General features: G+C 31.6%; 1 protein-coding gene across 1 annotated transcript; it reads right to left on the bottom strand.

Annotated features, from left to right (window-relative positions):
• Positions 1-3,543: 3,543 nt before the first annotated feature.
• Positions 3,544-24,499, bottom strand: LOC111000253. The gene is made up of 8 exons (XM_022269633.2): positions 24,400-24,499; positions 23,917-24,076; positions 18,221-18,332; positions 17,065-17,144; positions 16,656-16,789; positions 14,557-14,759; positions 11,762-11,858; positions 3,544-5,319 (listed from the first exon to the last, which is right to left on the bottom strand). Exons 1-8 carry the CDS (start codon positions 24,470-24,472, stop codon positions 5,207-5,209), a joined length of 972 nt encoding a protein of 323 aa, XP_022125325.2. The 5' UTR covers positions 24,473-24,499; the 3' UTR covers positions 3,544-5,206.
• Between the last annotated feature and the right edge of the window lie 2,139 nt (positions 24,500-26,638).

Genomic DNA, 26,638 nt, shown 5'->3' on the forward strand with positions numbered 1-26,638 from the left:
ACTGGCTATTTATAAGGTTTAAATTTGATATTCACAGACACACACTGTGAAAATACAGTCTGTTAATTAATTTAAAGCTTTCTCATAAACTATATTTTTTGTTTTGTTGTGCGTAAATAAACAAAGAAGACGGTTTTCCGACGCGCAAACACGCGACGTACATATAATTGTCCATGCGCGAAACAGGGAAACTCCAAGTTGATTCCACAAACTTCTAAAAACTGTCCTTGCGATTTATTTATGGTCATCGCAAAGGCCAGACGTACTGGAAATTGTAAGCGTTTAAAATCGAATGGTAAGTCCGTTGGAATCATCGGTATCCGCGGGATCAAGACATCCTCTCCTTTGTATTTTCCTTTTATGATTGTCGCCTCAATGACGTTATTCATCAGTCTTTTCACAGCCAGTCTTGTTCCATTGCATAGTCGAGGTTGATTAATGTTACGCAGCATGATGACAACTGATCCTACTTTTAACTGCAAATTGTGAGGTGGTAATCCAGGCAATTCCAGTGAATTTAAAAACTCAGTGGGATAGTTGATTACGTCATCCTGGTTCATTACGGTGTCGACTGATTTGAAGGAAACCATAATTTAATTTGTCTTTATTATTATTGATTTATCTTTCGATTTCTATATAGTCTTATTAAAAAAATAATCGGACAGAGTAACAACTTAAGTTAGCTAAAATAAAAAAAATAATCGGACAGAGTAACAACTGAAGTTAGCTAAAATTGTGTTTATTTATGTACTATGTATTTTGAGACTATGCAATTTTGTCGCGTTCGCGATTCACTTTCACTTTTGTTGAGTTTCAGAACGCGATATTAGGTCCTCCAACGCGCACGCGAATTTGAACTTTATGCAGCGGTAATAAATTACAAATTGACTCTCCATTTTATTTAGAAAACGTTTGTATGGGAAATAGAAAAATGCTGTTTTGAGGATTTTCCCGGCAATTATTCGAATTTTTCTCACCTTTTAAACCTTCCCTAGACCTCCACGAATAATTCAAGACCAAGATAAGATAAATCCGTTCAGCCGTTCTCGAGTTTTAGCGAGACTAACGAACAGCAATTGATTTTTATATATATAGATAAAGACCAAATCACATCCAAATTCAAACACACTTTTCTTCATTATAATTTTTTTACATTAAAGTTTTAAAGTTTTAAAATTAAGTTATTAACAGCAAAATATTATATTACCGTTTTAAATTAAATTTTCTAACTACATGTCAATGGAACACAAAGCAGGCAGCAACAAGTTTTATTAAAATTGAGGATCTTCAATGAAATTAAATTAATAATGGACAAGGTTGTATTTTATAGGTATATGATAAGTAAAACGTGCCTGGAATTTAATATCTGTGCTGTAGAACTAGTATTTATTAAAAAAAATTATACTTAAACAAAAATAACGCAATACACCAAGAATTATTTTCTTTATTTTTATATAGGCGGATTTTAGGAACGAAGCCCTTCTGATTGCTTATTTTCTTACGAAACATTGGTTTTAGTACTGCGTACATCGTCCTTTTAATAGTAACTGTATTATACCACTCCTAGGCTGTACCAGAAAAACAGTCCGTGATCTTACCATGGGATGGAATCGCCATAAATTTATTCGAATTGAAGATTTTTGCCGGTGGCGGACGTGACGACCCCATCGCCCACGCAAACTTTGTCATTGGTTAATTCACCAGTGTAATCTGTCAATTCCCTTCCTAGTGAGAGTGTCAAGCTGTTGCTTTCGGGATGCAGCCAAATGGGCATGCACGGGGCAGGTACAGGCGCACAACCATTTGTGTTAGGTCTTATGTCAAGGCAAAACCATGAAATGATGGCGCACCAGATGTGGATGGTTAGAGAGAACTTCGAAGTCTTCATCCACCCTTTTCTGGGTTTCTTTAGTATCTGACATTGCATGGTCCTAAGTACAATGCCTAGTACGCGTCTTCTACGACCCCACTTTGCAGGCAGTCGCGTATTTGGACAGGTCAGCAGATTAGGACGGTATGCGGTCTTTCTTTGCGTACTACACTTGGAGGCCATGGCTTCTGAACCCCCACATAGTATACATACTATGTATAGAGGAAACGTTAATATAAAACAGAGGTCTCGTTTCTAAGCATATTATAATACAAAACTTAAACTGATATCTAGCAAAAGATTTTGCATACTCTACTATATAAATTTTGCAAACATCTGTCATAACAGCCTTTGAATTATAATTATTTATATTAAACTTCTTCAACGAAATATATAAGCGGATTTACATTATTTACATAACTCGACATTTTGGTGCTTCTTAGCAATTAGTTAGCGAGAGTCTGAAATACATTTTTAAACTAAATATGTTTTTAATTAATTAATATTTTAACCTTAAACTCGTGCTTTCAAAGACGAACAAAGTACCCTCAAGATACCAATTCGAGTAAACTTTTTCAAGTCGACTAATTATTATTAAGTCACGAAACAGATTCATAAATCTAACGCCCAGACCTGAAAATATTCTATCGCTACTGGTTTGATGGGTAAAGAACCGTATTTTAGATACCGCTGAGGTGTATTAAATAAACATTTAATATTTTCATGTACTTTTATTAGAAATTGTATGTATCACATATTATTACAATAATAAACATATAAACAGTCAACTTAAGCACCGATATGTTAAATGATAACACAATATCTCATCAACTATATTTACATTTATTGCAGGTTATGTAATTATAATATTAAATCATACAATAACTTATTCCGCGAAGGAAATAAATTAGTTCTGTTAATAATACACGATGAATTTCAACTTATTTTTAAAGCAGATACAGACAATCCTCTCATGAGGTTTAGTGTGTAGTTTAGTTATCTCAAATAAAATTATTTTGTCTGGGAAGACATTTTCGGAAATATTTTTCAAGTTTACAAATAGGGCCGTATACAAATAATCATATAATAAAGGAGTGGATAACATATAATTATTGTTCTGAAATGTAATAGTTATGATCCTGTAAAATATATATACTCAAACAAAATTCTCCTTTTTAAGTTTGCAATAGACTAAATAAACAAATAATATAGTAGTGGATATATTATAATTATTGTTAGGGCCTGTTTCAGCATGTATGGATAAAGTGTCAAATAGCTATGCAACACATAAATTATTCGTAATATAAGAGTTCCGAATAAGATACTTCGCATTTCATGACAAATAGCGCTATCTGACAACCGTGAAACGCAAAATACTGTTTATCCTACCAATAAGTAATTAATAGCTTATTTGGAACTTATCCGGACATTGTGAAACAGACCCTTAAACTCTTAAATGTTTAGTTTTAACAAATATTTTATCAAACTGTAAATTCCAGCCCCCGATTGCATAAACACTTTATGAAATGATTACTGGACGCTTTAAGTAGTCATCAATTGTTAATTTTCGACTATGAGAACTGTGGTCGAGTCTTAATAGTTTAATGATTTATCATTATATCTATAAAAACTCCTACGGTGCGAAGTAAACTCTAAGTTTCACTTCGACATTGTATTTAAGCGTGTATACATAAAGACAAAGCTGCAATAAGAAAATATAAAACACATCTACCCTATCACCTGGCCCATTAACCGGTGCTTAGTGCATTCCTCTAATCCCAATACACATTAAAGGAAGCCGGAATAAATGTAGAATAGAATTGATTTCCAATTGAACTAAGGTATTTGAACATTGAGTCGTAGAATGTGGGACACGCTCGCCATCCCATCGTAATTGTTCAATCGATCGGGCAGGTGAAATCGTTTCTTAGGTAATAGGAGAAAATTAAGAAGTTACGAGAAGGTTAATGGTATGACGGCTTGTAATAATTACATCTGTATTGCATTTTGCGATTAATTTCCGAGAATCAAAGTGTGACTGACTTTTTAAAAAAGACACATTTTAAATTTTCCGTTAGATTCACATTCTAGTTATACCTATTTTATTTTGTACAATATATGTTACTTTATATGCTTTTACTCGTATGATTTTAAAAATTGACTTGATATTTATAACATATCAACAGCGGTATATCAACGAGCGGTTTGTTTTTAAAGTACACATTTATAGTATCAAATGATAGGTTCATTCATAAACAAATGAAAAACACATGATAAAGATACAGTTGTACAGATACTTAACACTATAAAACCGTTTTAATAATAGTGCTATTCAGATAGTAAGATATGTGAAGAAGATATTTTAGTGCAGAAAACACTTATTTAACATACATTTATTTACAAAATTAAAAACATCCTGGACGGGACACATAATTCTAAACGCAATCGTTTCTATATGATTTGGTTTCCATGGAAACATATTTAAAGCCTATGAAATAAATACAGAGAGAAGTTCTCATTTGTTTATTTATTACACGATTTATTCTTTTAATGTGAATGTAGGCATTCTTGTGGTAAGTAAAGCCAACAAAATACATGACAGTAATTAAACCAATTATTACACACCTGTGACTTCACAAAGCATAACGCATATTTCCAGTATTACTGATAATCGTATTTCTCTTTAAATTTTCTAGAATTATTATTATGCCATGAGATTAAGACACGTCATGTAAGAAACGGATATTGAAGAGAGAAAACAAAAACTTAAGACTAAGTTTATACTGTTCTATTTCTAAAAGCATTCCTTATCTTATCTATACAAATCTTTAAGTGATATTTTTATTATTCTGATATGACTATTCTTAAAGACATTATGTCGCAGGCTTTGAACCTTTTATTTGTGTACTTACTCCAATCAATAATCAAAACTTGTAATGCGTTTGAAGTATATTTCGATTAAAGTAACGACAATTTACATTTTCATAGACCAATAATTGATTGGTTGTTAATAATAATTAATATTATCCAATTCACATTGCTTGTGATTTTTTATCTGTCACTTTTCATCACAGCGTACATTGTATGACATCTAGGAATAGTATGAAATAATTCAATTATATTAAGTTAGTTTATAAATAAGGGGTTCATAGAGTACAAAAAACAATGGTTGTCACCTGTCGATTACAATATTAATTGGTATGCCAGATATATTTTAAATTTAGAATTTAGTATAATTTGAATTTGGAATACTTCAAACGCACTGTTTACAATAACTTGTTCCCATAAAAATTCTAGCGTTCCGTATCCTTTGAGTGTATTTTATATCTAACTAGGTCACCTTACGTCATGGTGTCGTGCTCCTAGAACGATTAATAATGACGTTACGAGGAGGCTTATGTAGCTTGTTGTGGTTTTTACGCCGCTTTGCAGCTCAGCCAAGCTTGAACCTGTTGAAGAGAGGTGGCATTAGAATTTTTTACTGAAGCAATTTAGCATAAATTAAATATCAATATTAAATTAAAGTTATACAGTTGAATAATGTGTAATAATCTTATAAATATGATGTCGCAAGTTCGAAACGCTTCATATCAGCTAGATAGTTATCGCTATAGCTATCCGGTAATGAGATTTTATTTTAAAATAAGTTAAGCATGTCTGGCGAAGACGCCGATCACAGATCAGCTAAGGATAAAGGAACTCAAAGATCGATCCAACACACTGCTGACATATTGACTTTAACACATTGACAATTTACAACCTGTAAGATGACTTAGTATAGCGTTGTTTTGCAATTCTAATAAAACAAATGACTACGTGTTCTCTTATTACATTATATCTGGCAATATAGATATTATATGTATACCGTTTTTTTTTTAATTCCTTCTTTAATAACTGAATATAAAAGACTCCAGTATAGTAAATTTTGACTAGAAAGTTATTTTGTTAAGTAATCTAGACATGGATATCACAAATTAGATTATATTAAATATAAAAATGCTTAATCTATAGACATAGATATTATTTTTTGTTAGGAGCTAGTCATTTTCTTAACCTTTTTAATTTGTAATAATAATGACTTTCAAACCTTTGAAAGTCATAATTTGTTTTGTTAAGCCTAATTGAAACAAATTATTTGACTTTGTCCTTGACTTTTATTACATCATAATTTAATTTAATCGCTAATTTTATAAAATGAGCAAAACATATAACATCTACATTCAGTACAGAAACAAGAAACACTGGTTCCCAAGACATTAAGGCATCCTTATCGCTTAAGTTTTATCGTCGGGTCGGCAACTTTTCACAATGTACCCAGCAAATTATTTTAGTTTCGCGTCTAAACACTGTACGATTAAAGTATTTGTACACGACAAGCGAGTAAATTCAAAACCTTAAATATAATATACAGAAAAATACTCTTCTCATATTCATAAAAACTGCAATGAGACGTTGAAGTAAAGTTTTCGTCTTATTCTGTTAAATTGTGTTTTCACTGATATTTATTTATTTTATTAATTTAATTAAAGTATTCCTACAGCTGCAAATAATTATTTTATACACAAAAGCCAAAACGGAATACACATTCAAACATAAAGAATAAAGATTTGAAAAGATGCAGATGTGGCCTTTATTTTATTATATAATATATAATATTTTTTTTAAATGAATAATGGGGTAGTACTTATATCAAACGCATGGCCTAAATCTTGCATTCCACGCCATGGATTCTTCTTTGCGCGGAATTAATACTGTTGTTTACGATGAAATAGTGTAATTCCCCTTACCTATAAATGCTTCTCAATTTTAAGAGACTCATTCATTAGTATTTAAATACTTTAAAACTAATAAACATAATTTAATTTTGAATGGGTTTTAAGTAAATCACAAATCTAAATAACCTCAGCCAGTTATTTAAACCCATTAATAATGCGAATATAGCTGTGTTTAATATTAAATTACGAATATTATTGAATGGACGTGATTCAAAATTTAATGGATATCTGAAAAGACGTGTAAAACATTGTTGAGAAGTCGTTTAATTGAGAAGTGTTTAAATATGTTAGGTATTACGGGGGTAAAAATAAACCCGGTTTTAAACCTAGAAATCAAAGACGTAGGCCAGGCAAAGGTACACAAATTACTAAGGAAATTATAAAGTCCGGTCCAAACTTCGTCGGTAGTAACATTTCAACTATCAAATAATATTCATGTTATCCCAGCCGAGAGCCAAAGTTTCTTAAGCAAATTTCTTTTTCTTTCTTGAATGAGAAGACAATGTCTCGTAGTTTCATCTCTGTCATGGTACTTTACAAAAATCAATTAAGCAGTTTTATACTAAATCCATACGTCTTTAGAGTGACTACTCAATTTATCTTTAGTGGACAGTGGGACTTAGATTGAGAACTAAATATTTGCCTTAAGTCCGATTAAGAGGGTACTTCCCACACAATTTGGAGACGCGACCATTATACTTAATAGCCAAGCGCATTATATGCTCACTGCTAATTAGAATTTAATTATTTTTCTTGATAAGGGTAATTAGTGTTGCTGAATGTTGTAATTAACACTCGTGGTGTAATTAACACTTATTTATTTGTCGGAGCAATGGCGCAACTGCCAGGTGCCATTATCATCATGTGTCACAGAGATCACTTCTTCTCATTCGTTTCGCTCTTGGCAGAGCGGTCGTGATCGCTATGTAGTAGAAGTAGAAGGCGCAGATGTAATGCGCTTCACGACGCTCCGCCACCGCTGCCTATTGGAGGTCATCCTGCTGCACTGATTCAGTGTTTCTCCTACGGCGGACTTAATCTGATCGGTCCAGCGTGTAGGTGACCTGCCGCGCGGTCTAGCGCCTTCCACCTTCCCCTGGACGACAAGGCGTTCTAGGGACTGATCGCCACGCCGAGATCACTTACAACTCCTAAAAACCAATACTTTGGTGTTTGCGAGTTCTTAATATGACTAGATTTACAAATTACCCACTATTTGATATTCGATAATAAAAGTGATTCCGTTTTATTTATTATTATGTAAAGCACTACAGTTAGCGTACCTTATAAGTTAACAAAATGAATTTTAAATAAGTACAGAACCTTTAAAACTTGTGGTTTATTTAAACTGCTTATATTACTAAATCTATCAATTATCTACTGTTAAATGGTCGTAGCAATAGCGATACCATGCCATTGTTCTAATACAAGTGAATCATTAATTCACTTGTATTAGTAATGGTGAGTATGGAATCACCATTACTATTGTCTAATAAATAGTTGTTAATTTGTAGATCTAGTAATGATTGCAAATCTAGTAAATAATAAATATACAATAATTGCTAATTGATTGTTTGAGATACTTAAAGGTTTGGGTTTTATCGTTTAAGAGTAGGGATACATTAAGTGGAACAAACTAATTAATCTTAACTTATAACGTAAACGGCTGGTTAACTTATACAAGATAAAGAAATAGTAATTAGGTAAATAGAAATATTAATAATACAGTGGGGACCACATAACATGATTTAACGTATTTGACTTTGACGTAACTAATTTTTGAGCTCTGTGTCATATAATGATAATAGCAGCTGACAATAGCGCCATTGTTGTAGTATGTTAAAAAATATTTATATTTTATGTAATAAAATTACACCAGTGTCGTATCAAACAGTGTTAGGCAGAAAGGGACGAATGAGTGCTTGTTCTGGAGAAATATCAGGTTTTCTAGACAGAAACCACTTATCCTAAAGACCATATAGTGGTGTTATACCCACGTCAAAGTCGTTAACATAGAATGGAAGGTGGAAAACCTATAGCCATTTCATTGCCATGTTTATCACAAAATATGCATTATCGTGATTTACCCATTAAAATGTTATTCTTAATAGTTCATACTAATAACTAATCTATATATATATAATACTAGCGGATCCGACAGACGTTGTCCTGTCTACACGTCTTTAATTTCAAAATTTCAATTTTTAATAAGCCATTTTGATGAAAATTATTATTCAAATGTTATGAAAATATCTAACGATCCAGCACATGGTCACACACGATATAACACAATGATAACAAAACTTTTTTTAAATTTCGGGACAGACTAAAATTAAAATTCGAATATTATTTAAAATTTGACACTGCGATGGTAGCGCCGTCTGTCGGATCCAATGTAAAACATTCCAAAATCAACAACAACTAATAAATTGAAAATTAATTAAAAAAACATTGTCCAGCGGACAAAATTGTGAATCTAAACCATTCCCAGATCCCCTTGAACACACACAAAAAATTTCGTCTAAGTCGGTCCAGTCGTTTAGGAGGAGTTCAGCCACATACACACGCACACAAGAAATATATATATTAAGATATAAATCACACGTCACGATGTTTGTGCGGGATTGACTCCTAAACTACTTAACCGATTTTAAATTAAATTGGCACACCGTAGCAGTCTGGTCCAACTTAAGAGATAGGATAGCTTAGGTCTTTAATTATAGTCGCAATTTTATTTTATTGAAAATTATTTGTCTATTAATTGACAGTCACAATTATCTGTTAACTCCAAAAGATTGTAACATATGTCGATAGTGTTCGACTGGATTGAGTAAGTTTGTGATGTAAGTATAATAAATAGATGGCACTGCTTTGGTAAACCGACAAACATGTCATATAAGCTACAATTCAATATCAAGATTACCACGTGTTATTGAGGCTAAAGTATAAATTAAATTTATTTTGTGAAACGAAGGAGAAACGAAGTTCGCGGGGGCAGTTAGTATGTTAGTAAATAATAAACTATTTATATTATATATAATTGGAGAAGAAAGGAATGATAATATATATATATATATATCTTATATGTATCTTTTTCAGTATAAACGCTATTTAAATTCAAAAGGTATACAAAGCCTTGTAAAAGCAAGGCTCAAGTTACCACGTAGTTACTAAGTTAAGAGCGCGGAGGGTAATAATCTATGAAAGTTTACTCCAGTTTGTGTAAAGTGAGATGCTTTAGTTCGCTATTTACGCTGACATACAATGCTAATAGTCCAATTAGTTGAATTGAATAAAGATAAGCATTATCATTAGACGTAAATAACAATTTAATAGACTTCCATACGATATTAAAAATAACTTACATGTAGAGTGAATTAAGTTTATAATCTTAAAATACTCCGTTGATCCAACATAATAATATTCTATTATTATTTAATAATTACCATGTATTTCTTATCTATTTTTATATGCACTTGTATATACGAAATGTATTTAAGTAAGATTTTAACCACACCTTAACTTCGACATGGGATCGGTGTCTAGAACATATTCCTACAGTCGCGCTTTGTACCTATCAAATAGTTTATACAAATATTCATGTATTTTGTGTCTAATAAAGTTTTTTCTTTCTTTCAGTTAGAGATTGAAAATATGTGGGTACCCACACACTTCTACTATTATGCCTTTGTTGATTTAAATAGTATAGTTTTATTCTTAATTAGATATAAAATCAATAATTTAATAAATGTTAGCTTCAGTAGGCAGAAAAATAGTACACTATTTATAGTCAACCGTTACATAAACTGTTGTTAAAAAAAATAATGTGATGATGAAAATGAAAACTTGATTCAATTTGAAAGATATTTGAAAAGTGCAATTCATATCTGATGAGTTTAATTAGCGGACACCGGGGCAGAATACGAATTTCCACCCGTATCAACTCTACATCCGCCCTTCCACAATGAGTGTTTTTAAATATTAGCCCCACATCACCGCTATGTCGTACTAGCTGCTCACTCAAGTATTTCCGAACCCATTTGACTTAGGGTCCTCCAACGAAAGAGTGTAGCAAAACATAAAAGGTCGGAATTTGCATCTCATGGCGGTGTGAGTATTTGTGGGGGCGATATCACCAAAAACACCAGGTGAGGAAAGAGTCTTGTCCGGTAATATAAAAACAGGGTATAACTGCTAAACGCCGCTCTTCTAGATTTTGTCACATGTCTACAAAGACAAGCAAGGATCATCCTTGAGCCTTGTATCGGTTTTTAGTTCTATTTTATTTTATGTATTTATTTTATTAAAGTATTCCTCATTAAACATTATTCAAATAATTATTTTATACACAGAAGCCAAAACGGAATACACATTCAAATATAAACATAAATCACAGTTTTACAAAGCACAAATTCAAACTAAATTATAAGTTTTAAGATTGATTGATTGATAGATAATATATATTTAATATAAAGGAACAAACAAAGCCATTATTAGTAAAAGATACCAGAGTTTATTAAATATTTTTTTAAGATTTTATTAGTCACATTAAATATATCGATTTGCTGGTAAGTGTTGTAATCTGTAGGTAAAGGATACATATACTCATGCCTTCACCATAATTATTTAATATAATATAATATAACTAGCGGATCCGACAGACGTTGTCCTGTCTACACGTCTTTAATTTCAAAATTTCAATTTTTAATAAGCCATTTTGATGAAAATTATTATTCAAATGTTATGACAATATCTAACGATCCAGCACATGGTCACACACGATATAACACAATGATAACAAAACTTTTTTTAAATTTCGGGACAGAATAAAATTAAAATTCGAATATTATTTAAAATATGACACTGCGATGGTAGCGCCGTCTGTCGGATCCAATGTAAAACATTCCAAAATCAACAACAACTAATAAATTGAAAATTAATTAAAAAAACATTGTCCAGCGGACAAAATTGTGAATCTAAACCATTCCCAGATCCCCTTGAACACACAAAAAAATTCGTCTAAATCGGTCCAGTCGTTTAGGAGGAGTTCAGTCACATACACACGCACACAAGAAATATATATATTAAGATATAATATTATATAGTATAATATTACCTTGTAATACATGAACTCTTGTCGTTGCTCTCATGTGTAGAGGAGCTTCCAGAGCACAGGTGTAGTTTCCAGCGTCTTCTAGTTTGAGTTGAGCCACCTGTTTTAATTAAAATTAAAATTATAATTCCGAAAATTTCTCCCATCAGGACAAAATGCAAGCGACTAATTTCCATTTAACTTTTTATAATTCACTAAATACGCGTTTAGCATTAATGTAGGCAACAATATTTCAAACTTGACAAAACATCTTTTGTAAAATAAGTGACGCCTTGAAGTGAAGGCAAAACTTTTTCCATACATTTTAAAGAAGCTTTTTACCACATTATGAGTACAATAGGGCAAAATTATGACTCTACTGAGTGTATTTTCCAGTATTTTTCGTAGTTTTAATTTCAACTCCTTTGTTTATTTTTTTCCCTGACTGCTACATCAATATTAACGGTTTTTAACCAACATAGGCCTTTTTTATGATTTTAACATCATAGTTTATGTAGGTTTACTAAATAAAATTAAATCTAGTTAAGATAATCGAAATTCAAATATACGTATATATTTATTTGGTTTAATTTAACTCTGAGTCACCAACGACTGTTAAGTTTATTACAAGACTAAACAACTGAAACTGCATTTAAAATGTTTAAAATATGTTTCAGTGGAAGAAGCTATTAAAGTTTGGATATCTTAAGAAATTACTTTAAAACTTACATTGAACTATATATTCCCATTTAAAATGCATTTTATATACTGTATTTTCATGCGCAAACTTTTTAATTAAAAATGAGTGCAGGTAGAGAGCACAAAAAGTACAAACATGCGACTGTATTACTTTTTCTACGCGAAATGTATTTTTGTATTCATTATAATATTTTTAGCGCGTCGAGGCAAATTTTGTCTCGTAACAATGGTTTAAAATGTTCATATACTCTGTTGATTGAATATGTTTGAAATTCGAAATTTGAATATCTAGATTCTAGGCGGGGCTTACTTAAACTAGTACACCCAGCTGTGCTTTCGATAGAGCAAAGTGATACCGCCAAAACTTCGTACTTTTGAAATAGGAGAAAATGTTAAGGCCCCACTTAACCCAACAAATATATTACACCAACTTGAGTGCCGGGTTTAAATTACAGTCTTGGGTGGCGCAGGGTGTGGCCATAGTAAGAGCGATTAAACCAAAAGGCCATTATTAAAAATCTTTCTTACAAGAAACTTAAAATGTTAGAAAATAATTAATACCTATTAATTAATTGAAAAAAATTTAATACATTAAATGTATTTATTAGACGCCGCGTCAGATCTTAAATAATTTTGTTTTAAGGCAAAAACTGTCTTAATCCCAAGATTCGTTTTTCGGAAAAATTACAAAAAATGAAGAGTCGATGTTCATACTACTTATTACTGCTATAAGAACACACAATAAGTTTTCTTTAAATTAAAGATATAGAATATAAAATTGTGTTTTACTTTGGAATTATCTGGGTATACTAATATTTAATTAATAGATAATAATCGCTAAAAGTGCCACGCCCTACAGTGTACAGTGCAATCATAATTACGTAAATACTTCAACAATAAGTTACCGTCTAATTAGCCGTAATTGCTAGTTTGCGTCTACGGCCTAGGACACCCAACTGTGTGTACTCGTACAGACCTTTGTAATGTTGCCATAACTTTTACCTCAAACGTAAATAATGGGAAAACTTTTTTGATACACATAATTGACGTTTTTTTCTCCAGCCAATGCTTTATATATTAGGAATGTGGCGTATAATTTATACTTAGTCGTAGATACAAATTGAAGCGATATCTTTATGCAAAATTTAATAAAGCAATGATTACTTAAAGTCTTTATTTAATTTGATTTAGATAGTTAACTTACGGAGGTTTATTTTATAAATATTTCTTCGTGTGTTTAAGACGTAATATGATAAAAAATATTATATAAAGCTCGTATTTTTGTAAATTTACTCGAAAGTAACGCTTACAACTAAGGCGCCTCTTTCTTTCCGTAATTCTATTAGAAGACCATCAACCCCGGGGCCTGGGAAATTGCCTATTCGATTTTATGTCACATGTACTAAAATACGTTTTTAATCAGTGTCGTCGGTCGTCATTCTAATGTCTATAGAGGAGTTTATAACTGAATTGCCGAACCTTTACAAAGGAAGTTAGGAAATGTATAAAGCACAGATAGAAAAACACAACAAACAACTCTTTTCAGAAGAATTATTTTTGGCCATAATTCGATAGCAGAGAGGAGCTATCGAAATTCGCTTCCTTTTCTTTCTTTTCCTTTTGTAATGTTCTTATGAATCGATGTATTATATTTTTTCTCTTGGTATTTTTTTAAGCTAAATCTTCTACATTATTTTTCTGTCAACCATTGTGTCAGTGTGTCGAGCGTAGCCAAGATTATGTAAGTATAAAAGGAGATAGTTCAACAATGTGTTTAAAAATAACACAATAGATAATATCTGTTGTTATTATATTGTTGTCTTAAAATATTATTTTAATGCTCAAAATTTACTTCTACCTTTCAGTAATTATAATTTTGCACGATTGCACATATATAAGCCTCGTAGAGTTTGTAAGCTAAACGAAGCGCAAAATGACTTTTTTTTATAGAACAGGGGGCAAACGGGCAGAAAGCTTACCTGATGTTAACTGATACCGCCGCCCATGGACACTCCCAATTAATACTAGTTAGGCAAAGTGTTTACTTTTTATTTTAAAATCTGACTATTTACTTTTATAGATAAGTAAAATTTAAGCCCAACAATTCATAGGTTACGTACCTGAAGATGACTTGTCAATGTCAGTTGATCAGTTTCTACCAAAACGCCCCCTCGAACCTCATCCAAGGGGGTGGTATTATTACCCCTGTGCCAGAACAACTCGGGTGTCACGTCCCCAGGGTTCAAATTTAAAACCATACACTTAAGTGATAGGGTTTCTCCGGTTTCTAAAAATGTTTCTTTGCTAATTTTCATATCTGGTGCTGAAAATAAAATATTTATTTGTATTTCAAATATGCCTGTGTAAGTAAGTTTTAAAATTATTTCTAGCGAACATTTATACTAGTTTATGTTTACTACTTTTGTTGCCACTCATATATAATATACAAGTCAGGCTTACTGATTATCCATATCACAGGTTCTTACCTAGTTTTTTTTTTAGTTTTTTTATTGATAAAGTTTGCCAACGCTCGGCACACCGATACATTGGTAAAAACAAACATAATATACAATTTTTAATAAACTTAGAGGCAAACATGACATACATTTAGAGCTCATACAAATATAAATCAAAACATTACAAAAAATAAACAATTACAAAAAAAAAACTCACAATATCTTCTCAACTGTAATCTTATTTATTGTTGTAAATTGGAGAAAAAAAAAATATTTTTATTATTATTATATGTATGTATATCGGAACTGTTCTCATTTAGTCTCTTAGTAAAAATATCAGTGAACCTCAAAACCAATTTTAAATTTAAACAAGAGACAACTTCCTATTGAATCCGTTATGCTTCGATAGTAAATATATAGTATAATTGTTTATGTATTTAATTATTATTGTATAAAATACAAGTGTAAAGGATCAAAGAAAATGCGCAGGTAATCCATAACTATAATGTTTTCCCAACAAACACTTGTTTCCCCCATGAAAATATTTCTTTAAATTAACACAATAATGACTTTTGTACTTATGAATTATAAATAATGTTTATTTTACGCGCTTAAAGTGAATGGAGCTAAAGAAGTAGAGAAATAATTCAATCCCTATTCGCGAACACACCTGTGGCTCTAAAGTAGGTGGGGCTATTTGAAATATATTGTGCGCTATATTTGTTTTTATTTCACAAACTAAGTAAGAAAAATATCGTTACATTTAACTGGACCGGTCTCATTCTCCTCGGAAGCTAAAATATAATAAACACCTTTAAAATACCATAACTAATCGAAGCATTTGAAATTCTATACTTGTGTCATCGTTAAACAATTATACTCAACCGTATGTGACTTAACAAATTTAGGTCAAATTTCAAAATTGGATTTTAAGAATCAAGCAATGTCAGCCTACATATGTGTAGTACCCCCAAGATGTGTTAAACATGCAGACAGACAAACTAACTAAACTAGTTAAGACTTGCTTGTTTGAGTAGCGAAGCGGGATTCAGCCATTTTGTATATTAATTAAGTTATAATATTATGAAGTTCCTCATACAACGATCTTGGGTTTGTATTTTTAGTGCGAGAGAAATTTCCATTATACATTAATTATTTTATCTTGAGTTAATGTAATTTAACGATAGTACATACAGTGCAAATAACCTGGGGAATTTAGGTTTAATTACCCAGTAAAAGCCAATTTTCACGGTTTGGGAGAACTATTTATTAAAATGCAACCATTATAATTACAATATGAACTATCAAATGTTCTGACTCCTGGCAATGTTTCTGAACAGGCGTTTCCGTTAGCGTTCGAAATTTGAAAGATGCGACGTTACCAGATCTCAGGGCAATATGAACAGGTGAAATACGAAGTGGCTGATGGGGCCAGTCGTTTGTGTTGGGATGTTATTGCATAGAAATTGCCTTCAATGATTAGAACAGAACAGAATTTTACAATACAGGGCCACTGAGATACAGACGTAGTTGAAAATGATTTCGTTGTGCTTCCTTCAATTCATGAATGCTATCACAGCAATAGGATCTCGCGGTACAAAATATCAATATTGAATTTAAAACCTCAATAGCTATTGGGAGTCATCAACACCGCTGTTTCCTAATATTAGATAGTTTAATGTTTTAAGTTCAAATAACCGAAAGATAGTTTAATGTTTCAAAGTATCATGCATAATTATGATGACTCTTTAGTGATTACTAACCATGTACTTGAAGTCTAAAAACTCTTAACATAGGCGGATGAGTAGACACGTGACACCAATATACACCGGAATCTTTAGTTTTTGCATCAGACAATGATAACTTCCAATTCTCTCCAGCCAAGTCTACTTTGAATCTGAAATATAAAGACATTCAATTCACATACAATGCATTTAAAATTGACAGATTTAGCAGAAGCAATGAAAGGTTGATTTATTAATAAGATTAGACACATATTAAACATAATATGTTAAAGATTATAAACACAGTATAAACCTTATTATATCGTTTAATATTCATTTATTTCCATTTGCACAAAGATTCTAGGTATAACTTAATTATACCCCATGACTGAAATTTGCTTGTTGGCCTAAAAATTTTAAATTTTATGCGTGAAAATTATATACGTACCTTGAATCAGCTGTGTAAGTTATTAAGTTTATCGTCAATAGTTCTAAGTTCTCATCATCTGAGACTTTTAGCCAGGATACCTTAAATTAAAATATTTTTTTAGTAGTCACAAATTTAAACACAATACTAAATATATAAATACCAGTTCATATTAATGAACTATGAATTATGTATTATTTCTTGAAGGACCCTAAGTCGAAGCAATTCGACCTTCAAGATAAGAGGCCGGCAACGCACTCGCGAGCTCTCTGGCATTGAGAGTGTCCATGGGCGGCGGTATCACTTAATATCAGGTAAGCCTCCTGCCCGTTTGCCCCCTGTTGTATTAAAAAAAAAGAAAGCTGAGTGTTCGATTTTCATCATCGTGTAAAGTTAAAAAAAACGCGCGTTACGATCGTTAAATTACGTATAATTCACATCAATTGGGATCTTGTTCATGCCTACGTCTAAAGCTAGTTTTGAGTTTACATTTTTTTTATAATTTTTTTTTTACTATTTTTCTCTTTTTCGTCGAAGAAGCTGAATTTTGGGATTTTTTTATATTATTCATTAGTATTCGTTCCGATGGTTGATGGTTAGGTTATATAAGAATATATTAAATTCAAACAACAATAAATGTGTGTATATTAAGCTTAAGCTTGTTAGTGTATATGTAAAATATACAGCGGGAACTCGCATGAAACATGACTCCACGCTTCAAAAACGAGCCTAAATAAACTTTGACGATTTTTAAAATGATTTGATGAATTATTTAATTAAATTAATAAAATAATTCATCAAACCAGTTAGAGTTGGAAGTGAACTTTCATCCAACAAGATTGTGGATTGTATTTGTGAAACAGACTGTGGATTAGAAACTGCGAAATTTTTACTGTGCCAAGGTTTTCAGAATAGTATAATTGCGTTGATGCACTATGCAAACTAAATTTTCTCTTTTACATAAAAATCAAATCAAGTACATTATGTTAATATTATATTAATTGGACGCTTCTTCTAGTAGATTTTTTATTGCGGAGGTTCTCAACTCGAAACAATTCTAGCCCGCTAGGCCCATTGAATCACGAAAGATGCGAAAGGACAGACACATTAAATTTGCTAAAATATTTTTGGTATTGGCACTGAATACTAAACATATCATTGAATATTCAAAACCTACCGTCTTGTCCCTCAAAGAGGAGACTTTGCAATCAAAGAGCACTGTTGAGCCTGTGTCAGCATCCATGATTGTCTCCGAGCTCAAATCTCCTTCGAATGATGGTGCTTTAAAGCTAAAACATTTTTTTTAAATATACATGGGTTGTTAAATGAGATATTTATCGTACTAACGTAAACTATTTGGTGGAAAAAGTTGTCGTTAAATTTTAAGTCCGTCGTCGTCATCGTCATCATCGTCATACATACTATAACTATGAAATAACTAATAAACCTTAAAGTTTTAGTAGAAATACCGCAACACCATTAGTACGTCCCAGGACTCTCGCGTGCGCTGAGAATTCACACTATATTTACGTAAACGTATTGTTTTAATTAACCATAAATATTGAATTCTTTTAAAACCAGCATGTTACCGAGAATTCTTCAGTACTACAAACTTTCCTAAGTAATATCGTAGGTATATGATATTAAGTTACCAAATATTAGGCGTTGTCTATGGATTTGGACTGAGTTTTTTTTTAAATAAAATATTAAGCTGATGTACATAGATAGGTGGAGGAGGAGATAAATAAGCAGTTCAACTTTTACTACCAAAGTAAATTTATTTTCAATGCCCTGATACATATAATATAGTTTAAAGAAAACACTTTTTTATCGGATTAAAGCTGAAAATGTAATATTGTAAACTTATAATTTTTTAACATAATTTTAAATTTATATTATGTGCTTTACAACGTGCGTGGTCACGGTGACTGAAGATAAAAGGTGTTGAATGTCAAAAAAGTATCACATCTGTAGAAAAAGTTGTGTATCGACTAAAAGATGAACGGTTTCTGCAGAAATTGCTCACGGTGTCCTTCATTTTCGCGGATTGTGGAATATGTTAATAAAAGACAATACCATGTAATATAGTTTTAAAAGTAGAAAAGAAAAATGTCAAAGACTTATCATTTTAAGCTTCAAACTTCAAAAAATATTTTAACAATGCTTTTAAGGGGAAAGTGGTTAGATAGTTAATGACTGCTTCTGTCATGTGAGGGATATCATAGATTTTGAAATGCTAACATAGTATAAGGTATAATCAATAATAATTTAATCATGGATCATAATATCCCTATATAAGGCTACTTAAAGGCGTTATTATTATTAATACGTTTCCTGTTTTGTAGGTATATTATGTTGGAAGTAATAATTTAAATGACCCTTTACTAATACACAGAATGACTTTCAAGTTGTGAAAATAAAACAGCTAGGGGATAAGTTGTTTATGTTTTCCGCTAATGAGAAAACTCCTAATTTTGTGAATGACTGTGCCTGTTGATTTTGGCTATTTAGCTGACTTAACTTTACTTAATTATAAGTAAACATTTATTCTACCATATCTTTCTATGTCATAGTTATGACTAACAAAGTCGTGTTAGTTACACACAATAACTCAAAATCGGCTGGACCGATGTTAGTTATCTCTTTACTGATAGATTCTACTGCTCCGAATGGCAGAATAAGTAATAAAATATCGGATAAGTTTTCTATTAACTAAAAATTAATTAATTGTACGAATGCAAACAGCACGTGGTGCCATCCGTTGACAAAACCACGCATCATTTTACATCGAATTCGTGTCATTTCGAGAAATTCCGATGTTCAGGTGAATGAAGAGTGCCATAACTAAGCTTTGATCTTGATCAAAGCGTTACCTCATACAAAAATGTTGTTTATCAGAAAATGCTTCAACATGCAGTATCGCAATATTGAGAGGAGGCCTCATGTGTAAAACTACCATTCCTATTTCGCAATGGCAAGTAATACAAAATTACTATACTCTAATGTTATTACCTTAATGAAATTCTAAATTAAGTTTCACTAAAGTTACCATGACATTATTATTGTACTGTTAAGCGGAACGAAGTTAGCCGGGTCAGCTAGTATTTTAGAATTATGACATTTCTGGCAACACTTTCATTAAAACGAAATCAGTCTAATTGCAGTCTTTAAATTCATATGTATTCTTTCGTCTCCTGTCAAATTATGTTTACATGACGTACGATTACGCATGATATAAAAAGACGCATGACTAGTTTAGCTAAGACGCAATTTGACTCTTCGTAAGCGGTAGGCGACGTAGGCGGGCCGGGCCATTTTGCAAGGTACACAGAAAAAAATGGATAACCGAAGCCACCCTATAGAGGTCCTCTCCAGGGAAAAGAAACGTGGTAAGACCACAAAAGCGATGGGCTGACGACATAGTTAAGGTTTCTCTGACAAAATTGATGGATAGTCTAAAACACCCATTTCATATGCATTTATTTGTCACGCATGTTACTATATCTCTCGCTAGTGACTATATAGGCCATAAAAGCTAAGACTACTACTGGATGTATTATATGCAAATCCAGTATTCAAAATGTGTTGATTGTTAAACAAAATGTATGTCACGTAATAACTGGACTGCAAAGCATTTGTTTGCCATTAGATTACGGCACGCTCGCACTGGGACGCCAATTAAACATCTAGGGCTGCGACCAGCAATAGCTGGTAAATAATAATTTACCGTCTGTTGTATCTTTCCACAACAATGATATACATATTGTTGTTAAATTAATATATTTTTAATCTAAATATTTTCATTACACTTATTATATTACATTTATTTGTAAGTCCTATAGGTATTCTTGAGTAGTTTAGGTAAGAAAATATGATTTAAAACTCATGGTGTGTTTAAACAAGTGCATCAATAGAATTTTCTATATCAATCGCACCTATGTGATGAAATAAATTATCGAAGAAACAAGCATGGTAGACCCGATAAGCCACACGGTCACAAAAGGATGGAGCTCATATACTTTGGAAAAACAGTCAATGACACGACGACTGAGCATTTTTAATGAACAAAAACATAGACAGGAAACTGGCATGAACGAAAATCAACATGGCGCACTCAGCTAGAATATACACGAACAAATGTAGCACACTAGAACCTAACAGTTCAGAAAAGCTGATGATGATGATCTAAATTGAATCGCTAATAATCACATCGTGATTAATTCACATAATGTATTCATGCTTACAGTACACTGAAGATATGGAAGCTATCCGTTTGCATATTAATTGCCTAATATTAATATGAATTAGAATAAGTTTATCTTAATTATGTAGGCTTTTAAGGTCACTTGATAAATTTATCAATACGTTTACTGTATTTGCTTATGCAATAAAAAACAATTGTGTTATCCCTCAGGTATGACCGTCTGACGCAGTTGAGGATACTTTTATTATTAATACAGATCCAAAACATACAAAACATAGTTTACCATATTTAATTCAAATTATAAAATCTTCTCTACTTTCGTTATGTCACGTTTTTTTTTTATATTATATAGCCAAGTAGGCAACTTTTAAATACTTACTACACTACAGGATTATTACAAATCGAGTTATGGAACCTTCATCTCAATAAACTAACCATGCCTCAACCAACGGATATAACATGAAAATAGTCAGAAATTTACTCACATAATCAAGTTACTATAAAATCTGTATATAATTTCACAATCTCTCGATGACGACGGCAAATCTAAATTATAATATTTGACTGTGTTTGCTATGCGTTTAAATTTACGTTGAACTAAATTGAGATTCTTGGAGGTGGTTATTTAATACAAATGCTCAAAATTATATATAATAAATAGATGCAGACGTGACACAGCTTGATGTAGAGAACTCACATTAGTTCACCCTACATAGTTGTACATAATATCACAGATGACGTCATGAACAAATTTTAATTATTCAAAGCTCATTTCATTGATCTGATTGCTTTAGTTTCACTGTTAATAGTAGTGTAGTAAGTTCAACACAAACAATTCCTTTCGTGTAGCAAGATTCAATAGAAACAATTTTTTATTATGAAGTTTATATTATTATAGCCTTTTAATGCCGAAACTAACTTTATATATTTGAACTTTAATATATTTTTACTCCAGTATATCTCGGAGTTCGGTTTGCCAAAAGAGCAAAGGCCTCCTCTAACCTTTTCCACTGTTCTCTATCTTTTGCGACTCTTCTCCAGTTGAAGCCTGCTGTTAGTTTCAGTTCGTCCTCCCATATTTTGCGTGATCAAACTATAAGTATTACTTAAATTCCTTTCCTTCAAAGATTATGTTTTTTATCACAATATTTAAAAAATATACCCACTATAGCAGGACCTCGCACGTGATAAAATAGGGTATTATAGTGTGATGAAAAGTAAATGGATGATTATAATTGGACATTTGTTCAATTCACCGGAGATTTAACAAAAACAATGTAAAAGTAACCGTGTCGTCGATCTGTACACAATCCCTCGTTTTAATGTAAATTGTGAAATTTATAAAATAAAGCCGTGAATTCGCATGCAAAATACTTTTCAGCGAAAAACTGAAACGAGCTCTGTTTTATTCAAAGGGGAAACTTTACAAACGTGACATGGATACAAATTAATTTACCGTCTGTTACACCGCATCGTAACATATGGTATGCGATCGCTCTAAAATCCTGAAATCTTATTAAACTTAGTGGCTTCTTTTAAATATTTGCAGCTATTAATACGACAATTGCATTTGAGATTTGCGAATAAATTTTTGTGACGTAGCGTATAAATAAATAAACCTTTTAAATGTGTGTGTAATTCAAGTACTGGTAGTAAATTTAAATTTAGAAGGAATATTTTTTTTAATAATGTTCATTAACGTTAATTGTGTTATGTCCACGTGTGCCTACATGTATAAATGTAATTTTGATTTTGATTGTTTCGTGCATAAACCATAGAGCATATTGAATGTACTGCAAAGTTATGATAATATATTTTTTTACGAGATAATTATATTCGAATATTAAGGATTAACGTAAATATGTGAGAATATGTATACTAATAATACAATAATAGACCTGAATAGTAATTTTATTCCGTGAGTACAATGTCATCACATATAATTGAACTAATGTATACAAATATTGTAAATCAAAAATCATTGTCTTAGAAGGTCGTCTAGGAGTTACGGTACTTCATACATTTAAAACTAACCTAATTATTTTCTGGTGTGATAAGCACCGGTACCGTTACCAAACTGAAAGGCTCTTCATTAAACTGGTTAATGAGATAACGCAGGTTTATATTAATAAAATTAGTTTCATAAGGGCACTAAGCTGATCCCCCTATTCTGTAGCAGTTAAGACATCATCGAAAATTACATTATCTTACATGCGTTCTTTTGATTGATTTTCTTACGTGGAACATCCCTAATATGTCATAAATATTATAAAATAATTCTAGATATGTTCTTACATATCTACTTTAAAACCTTAAATGTTGTTGGGTCTTTATATAACGCAAGAACGACCATTCAAAATATCACTACAATGTATTAGAATAGTCACATCCCGTTTTTAATACAGAATTTAATGACTGATTTTCAACCAGTCGTTTCGACAACCTTCTACGATCTGCGCTTCCGATTTCTGTATTTATGTCGTGAGCGTTTTTCTTTTCATAGGCCAGTAATCAGCCTTGCTTGTTAAACTTCCCAGTTTTATTATGACGTTTTCATATAGACAGGCACTAGGATTGGTGCACAGTTCGTCTAAATTTTGTTTGTTGTTTGAAATACCAGAGATATTTTTATTTTATTTTCCTGGTTCGCTGTTCTATAATTTACTTACGTATCATGAAAATGTTGTTTGCTTGTCGCGTAGGAGTCGAAAATATAGTTAAGCATCGGGGATCCAGATTTTCGTCTTGTACCCGGTCGTGTGATTGTTGCCATAGTATTGCGGAAAACTGTGGGCGGTGGGCTAATTGTAGTAGATGCTTCAGTAGCTCCTAAAAATAAAGTAATTTTAAACTGAAAGTAAAAATGTATTCAAGTACCAAAGAAATATCAAAAAATCAAAACTATATTCATTAAAAACTTGCCAAAGCTGATTAAGTAGGTATACCTTGTTATTGCCAGAAAAATAGATGTTTAGAAAAATATAATCTAATTGATAGGAACTTGAAAAATATAAATACAATTATATCATTGTAGGAATACAGTGGTTGTATATCGTGGAGGAACAATGGTGAGGATATCCATATATCAATATAATATTATGAATATTGCTCCCGCCTGGAAAATATATGTTTTTAAAGACCCTATTTCTTACCTGTAGTCGGTGTTATTTCAACGGCCGCGTTCGTGAGCAGGCCCATGAGTAACACGGCCGTTGTGTAGTGCATACCGCTGCATCCTACCCGCTCAGCAGGCACTCTGAGAAAAAAGGTTTCTTTAAAGTCAAAGTCCAATCATTTATTCCAATTAAACCACTCAAAATGGCACATTTGAACGAGAGAGAACGAGAGACCTTAGGAAAGGGGAGATCTCGACACTCCTCTGCTGCTTAGACACTGGGTCACCTGTATATCTGCCTGATTGCGTGCCCCGCAAAAAAATGCTGGTTCACAAAGTGAACTTTAAAAGAAAAAGTTTGACATTTCACAAGGTACATTTAACACAGTACCCCATAAATTATGTTTGAACTTTGGCTAATCTGAAAGATTAAATTATGTCAAGCACTTTTACTAAAAAGATGTGACTATTGTTTTTAGTCATTGATTTATTTGCATAAGATATTATACATTTTGCCTATGAAAAAGCAGGTCTACTGGATAAGCAAGTCTTTAAAGTATTTATATAATAGTCCAGCGGCGTGAAAATTATTCCTCAGATAGCGATTTTAAGATTGCAATATCAGCGCTACAGTTCCAAAAAAAATGAAAAAATTAAAGCGATCGGAATCAATCTTCTTTCCCGCTATACGCTCTCGACTTGCGAACTGGTAGTAAATCTAAATTTACAGTTAATTTAATTTTTTTGACGTTAATAAGTGTACTTGTTTACCTAAATTAATAAAGTTATTTTTGTTTTTTGTTTAATAAATAAACGAATCAATATTGAAGTCGGAATTGAAAATGTATACGCACATAAATTGCTTTCGATTTCTACATTAAAAACTAGGATAGAAAACACCAATCAAAGCCAACCTTTTAACCTAATTGTAATTGAATAATGTGTTTGTATTGTCAGCTAAATAAAAGAAATAACTATCTACATAAACGTTCATTTTCATTAAGGGAGGTGTGGCCGTAAGGTCGTGTCCGCTATTGTATTTTTTACACATTTATAGCGCAGTACGTCGTAATTTGAATAGCGATTCAAATGTAACACGTGTTTCTACAAGGTGAAAAATTACATCAGTGTAATAGATATTTAATTTAATGAATGAACTACTTTCACTAGTACGAAAGTGAGGTTCGTCGTTAGATAATTAAAAAAAGATATTTCCTAAAGAGTTCTTACAAAGTATTATTTTAATTATAATATAAAACATTACAATATGTCCACGTCAAATCCATAACTTGCGTACTAACTGACGTGAGACTGATCTTGAATTAGATTATCATGATTCATGTGCACTTTTTACTTTATGTTTTTTTTTATGTTTCCAATATCACTTTAGTTTTTTTTTGATAAGTATGTTTTTTTCCTTCTTGTATTTGAAATTTGTATTTTTGCACTTCTTGCCTACCTTATGTAATTTAATACATTTTTTTTTCCTTTACTCACAGTGGTAGCCTGGAAGAAATCGCTCGAAAGCGATAAGGCCGCCAGTTGCTTTTCATTAAATTATGTTTATTTTTTTTCTCATATTTACCGAAGTGTTAATAAATAAATATGGAGTCAAGAATAAGAAATCGGAGTAAGTACTCGTCATGCTATACAAATCTTTGAAAATTTAAGTTATGAGGATATATAGTTTTGTTAAATATTTTAACAGAAAATCTACGAACTATCTATTGATATAAGAGCATGAACGGTAAATAAAGGATTCGTCAATTACAAAGCCCATTACGTTCTGTCCTATAATGTTATGTGCGAGTAAACAGACAGTTAAATAAATTTGTCTAATGTTACCTAAATAAATCTTGTGACTTTAAATTTTAATCATTCAAATTTTAAGAGTGCTTTAGATTTTATATAATTTAATTTATGCAGAGACTAGGCATAATTTTCACCACCAATATAAAGTATATCTTAGTTTCTATTCCGTTTATCCATTTTTAATTATTATTATTACTATGTAGGTAATAATATTGTAAATACTTTATTATGTTAATATTGTTGTCAAGATATAAATATCAATAAATATATATAGTTTTCCTATATATTTTTAGTATTTTTATTAAAAACACACAATTTCTCGCCCTATTCAAGACTACAGTTTCGGCCACACGTTAGTAGAAGTTACGAGTTTTTTCGCGTCACATTTGTCCAATGTGGCTACTGCCCCAAGGGACGGCCCAACCCTTTTAACTTATCGAAATGGAACGTTAACAGGGAAAAAT

This window comes from Pieris rapae, chromosome 14, assembly GCF_905147795.1.
Source record: "Pieris rapae chromosome 14, ilPieRapa1.1, whole genome shotgun sequence".
Lineage (NCBI taxonomy): Eukaryota > Metazoa > Arthropoda > Insecta > Lepidoptera > Pieridae > Pieris > Pieris rapae.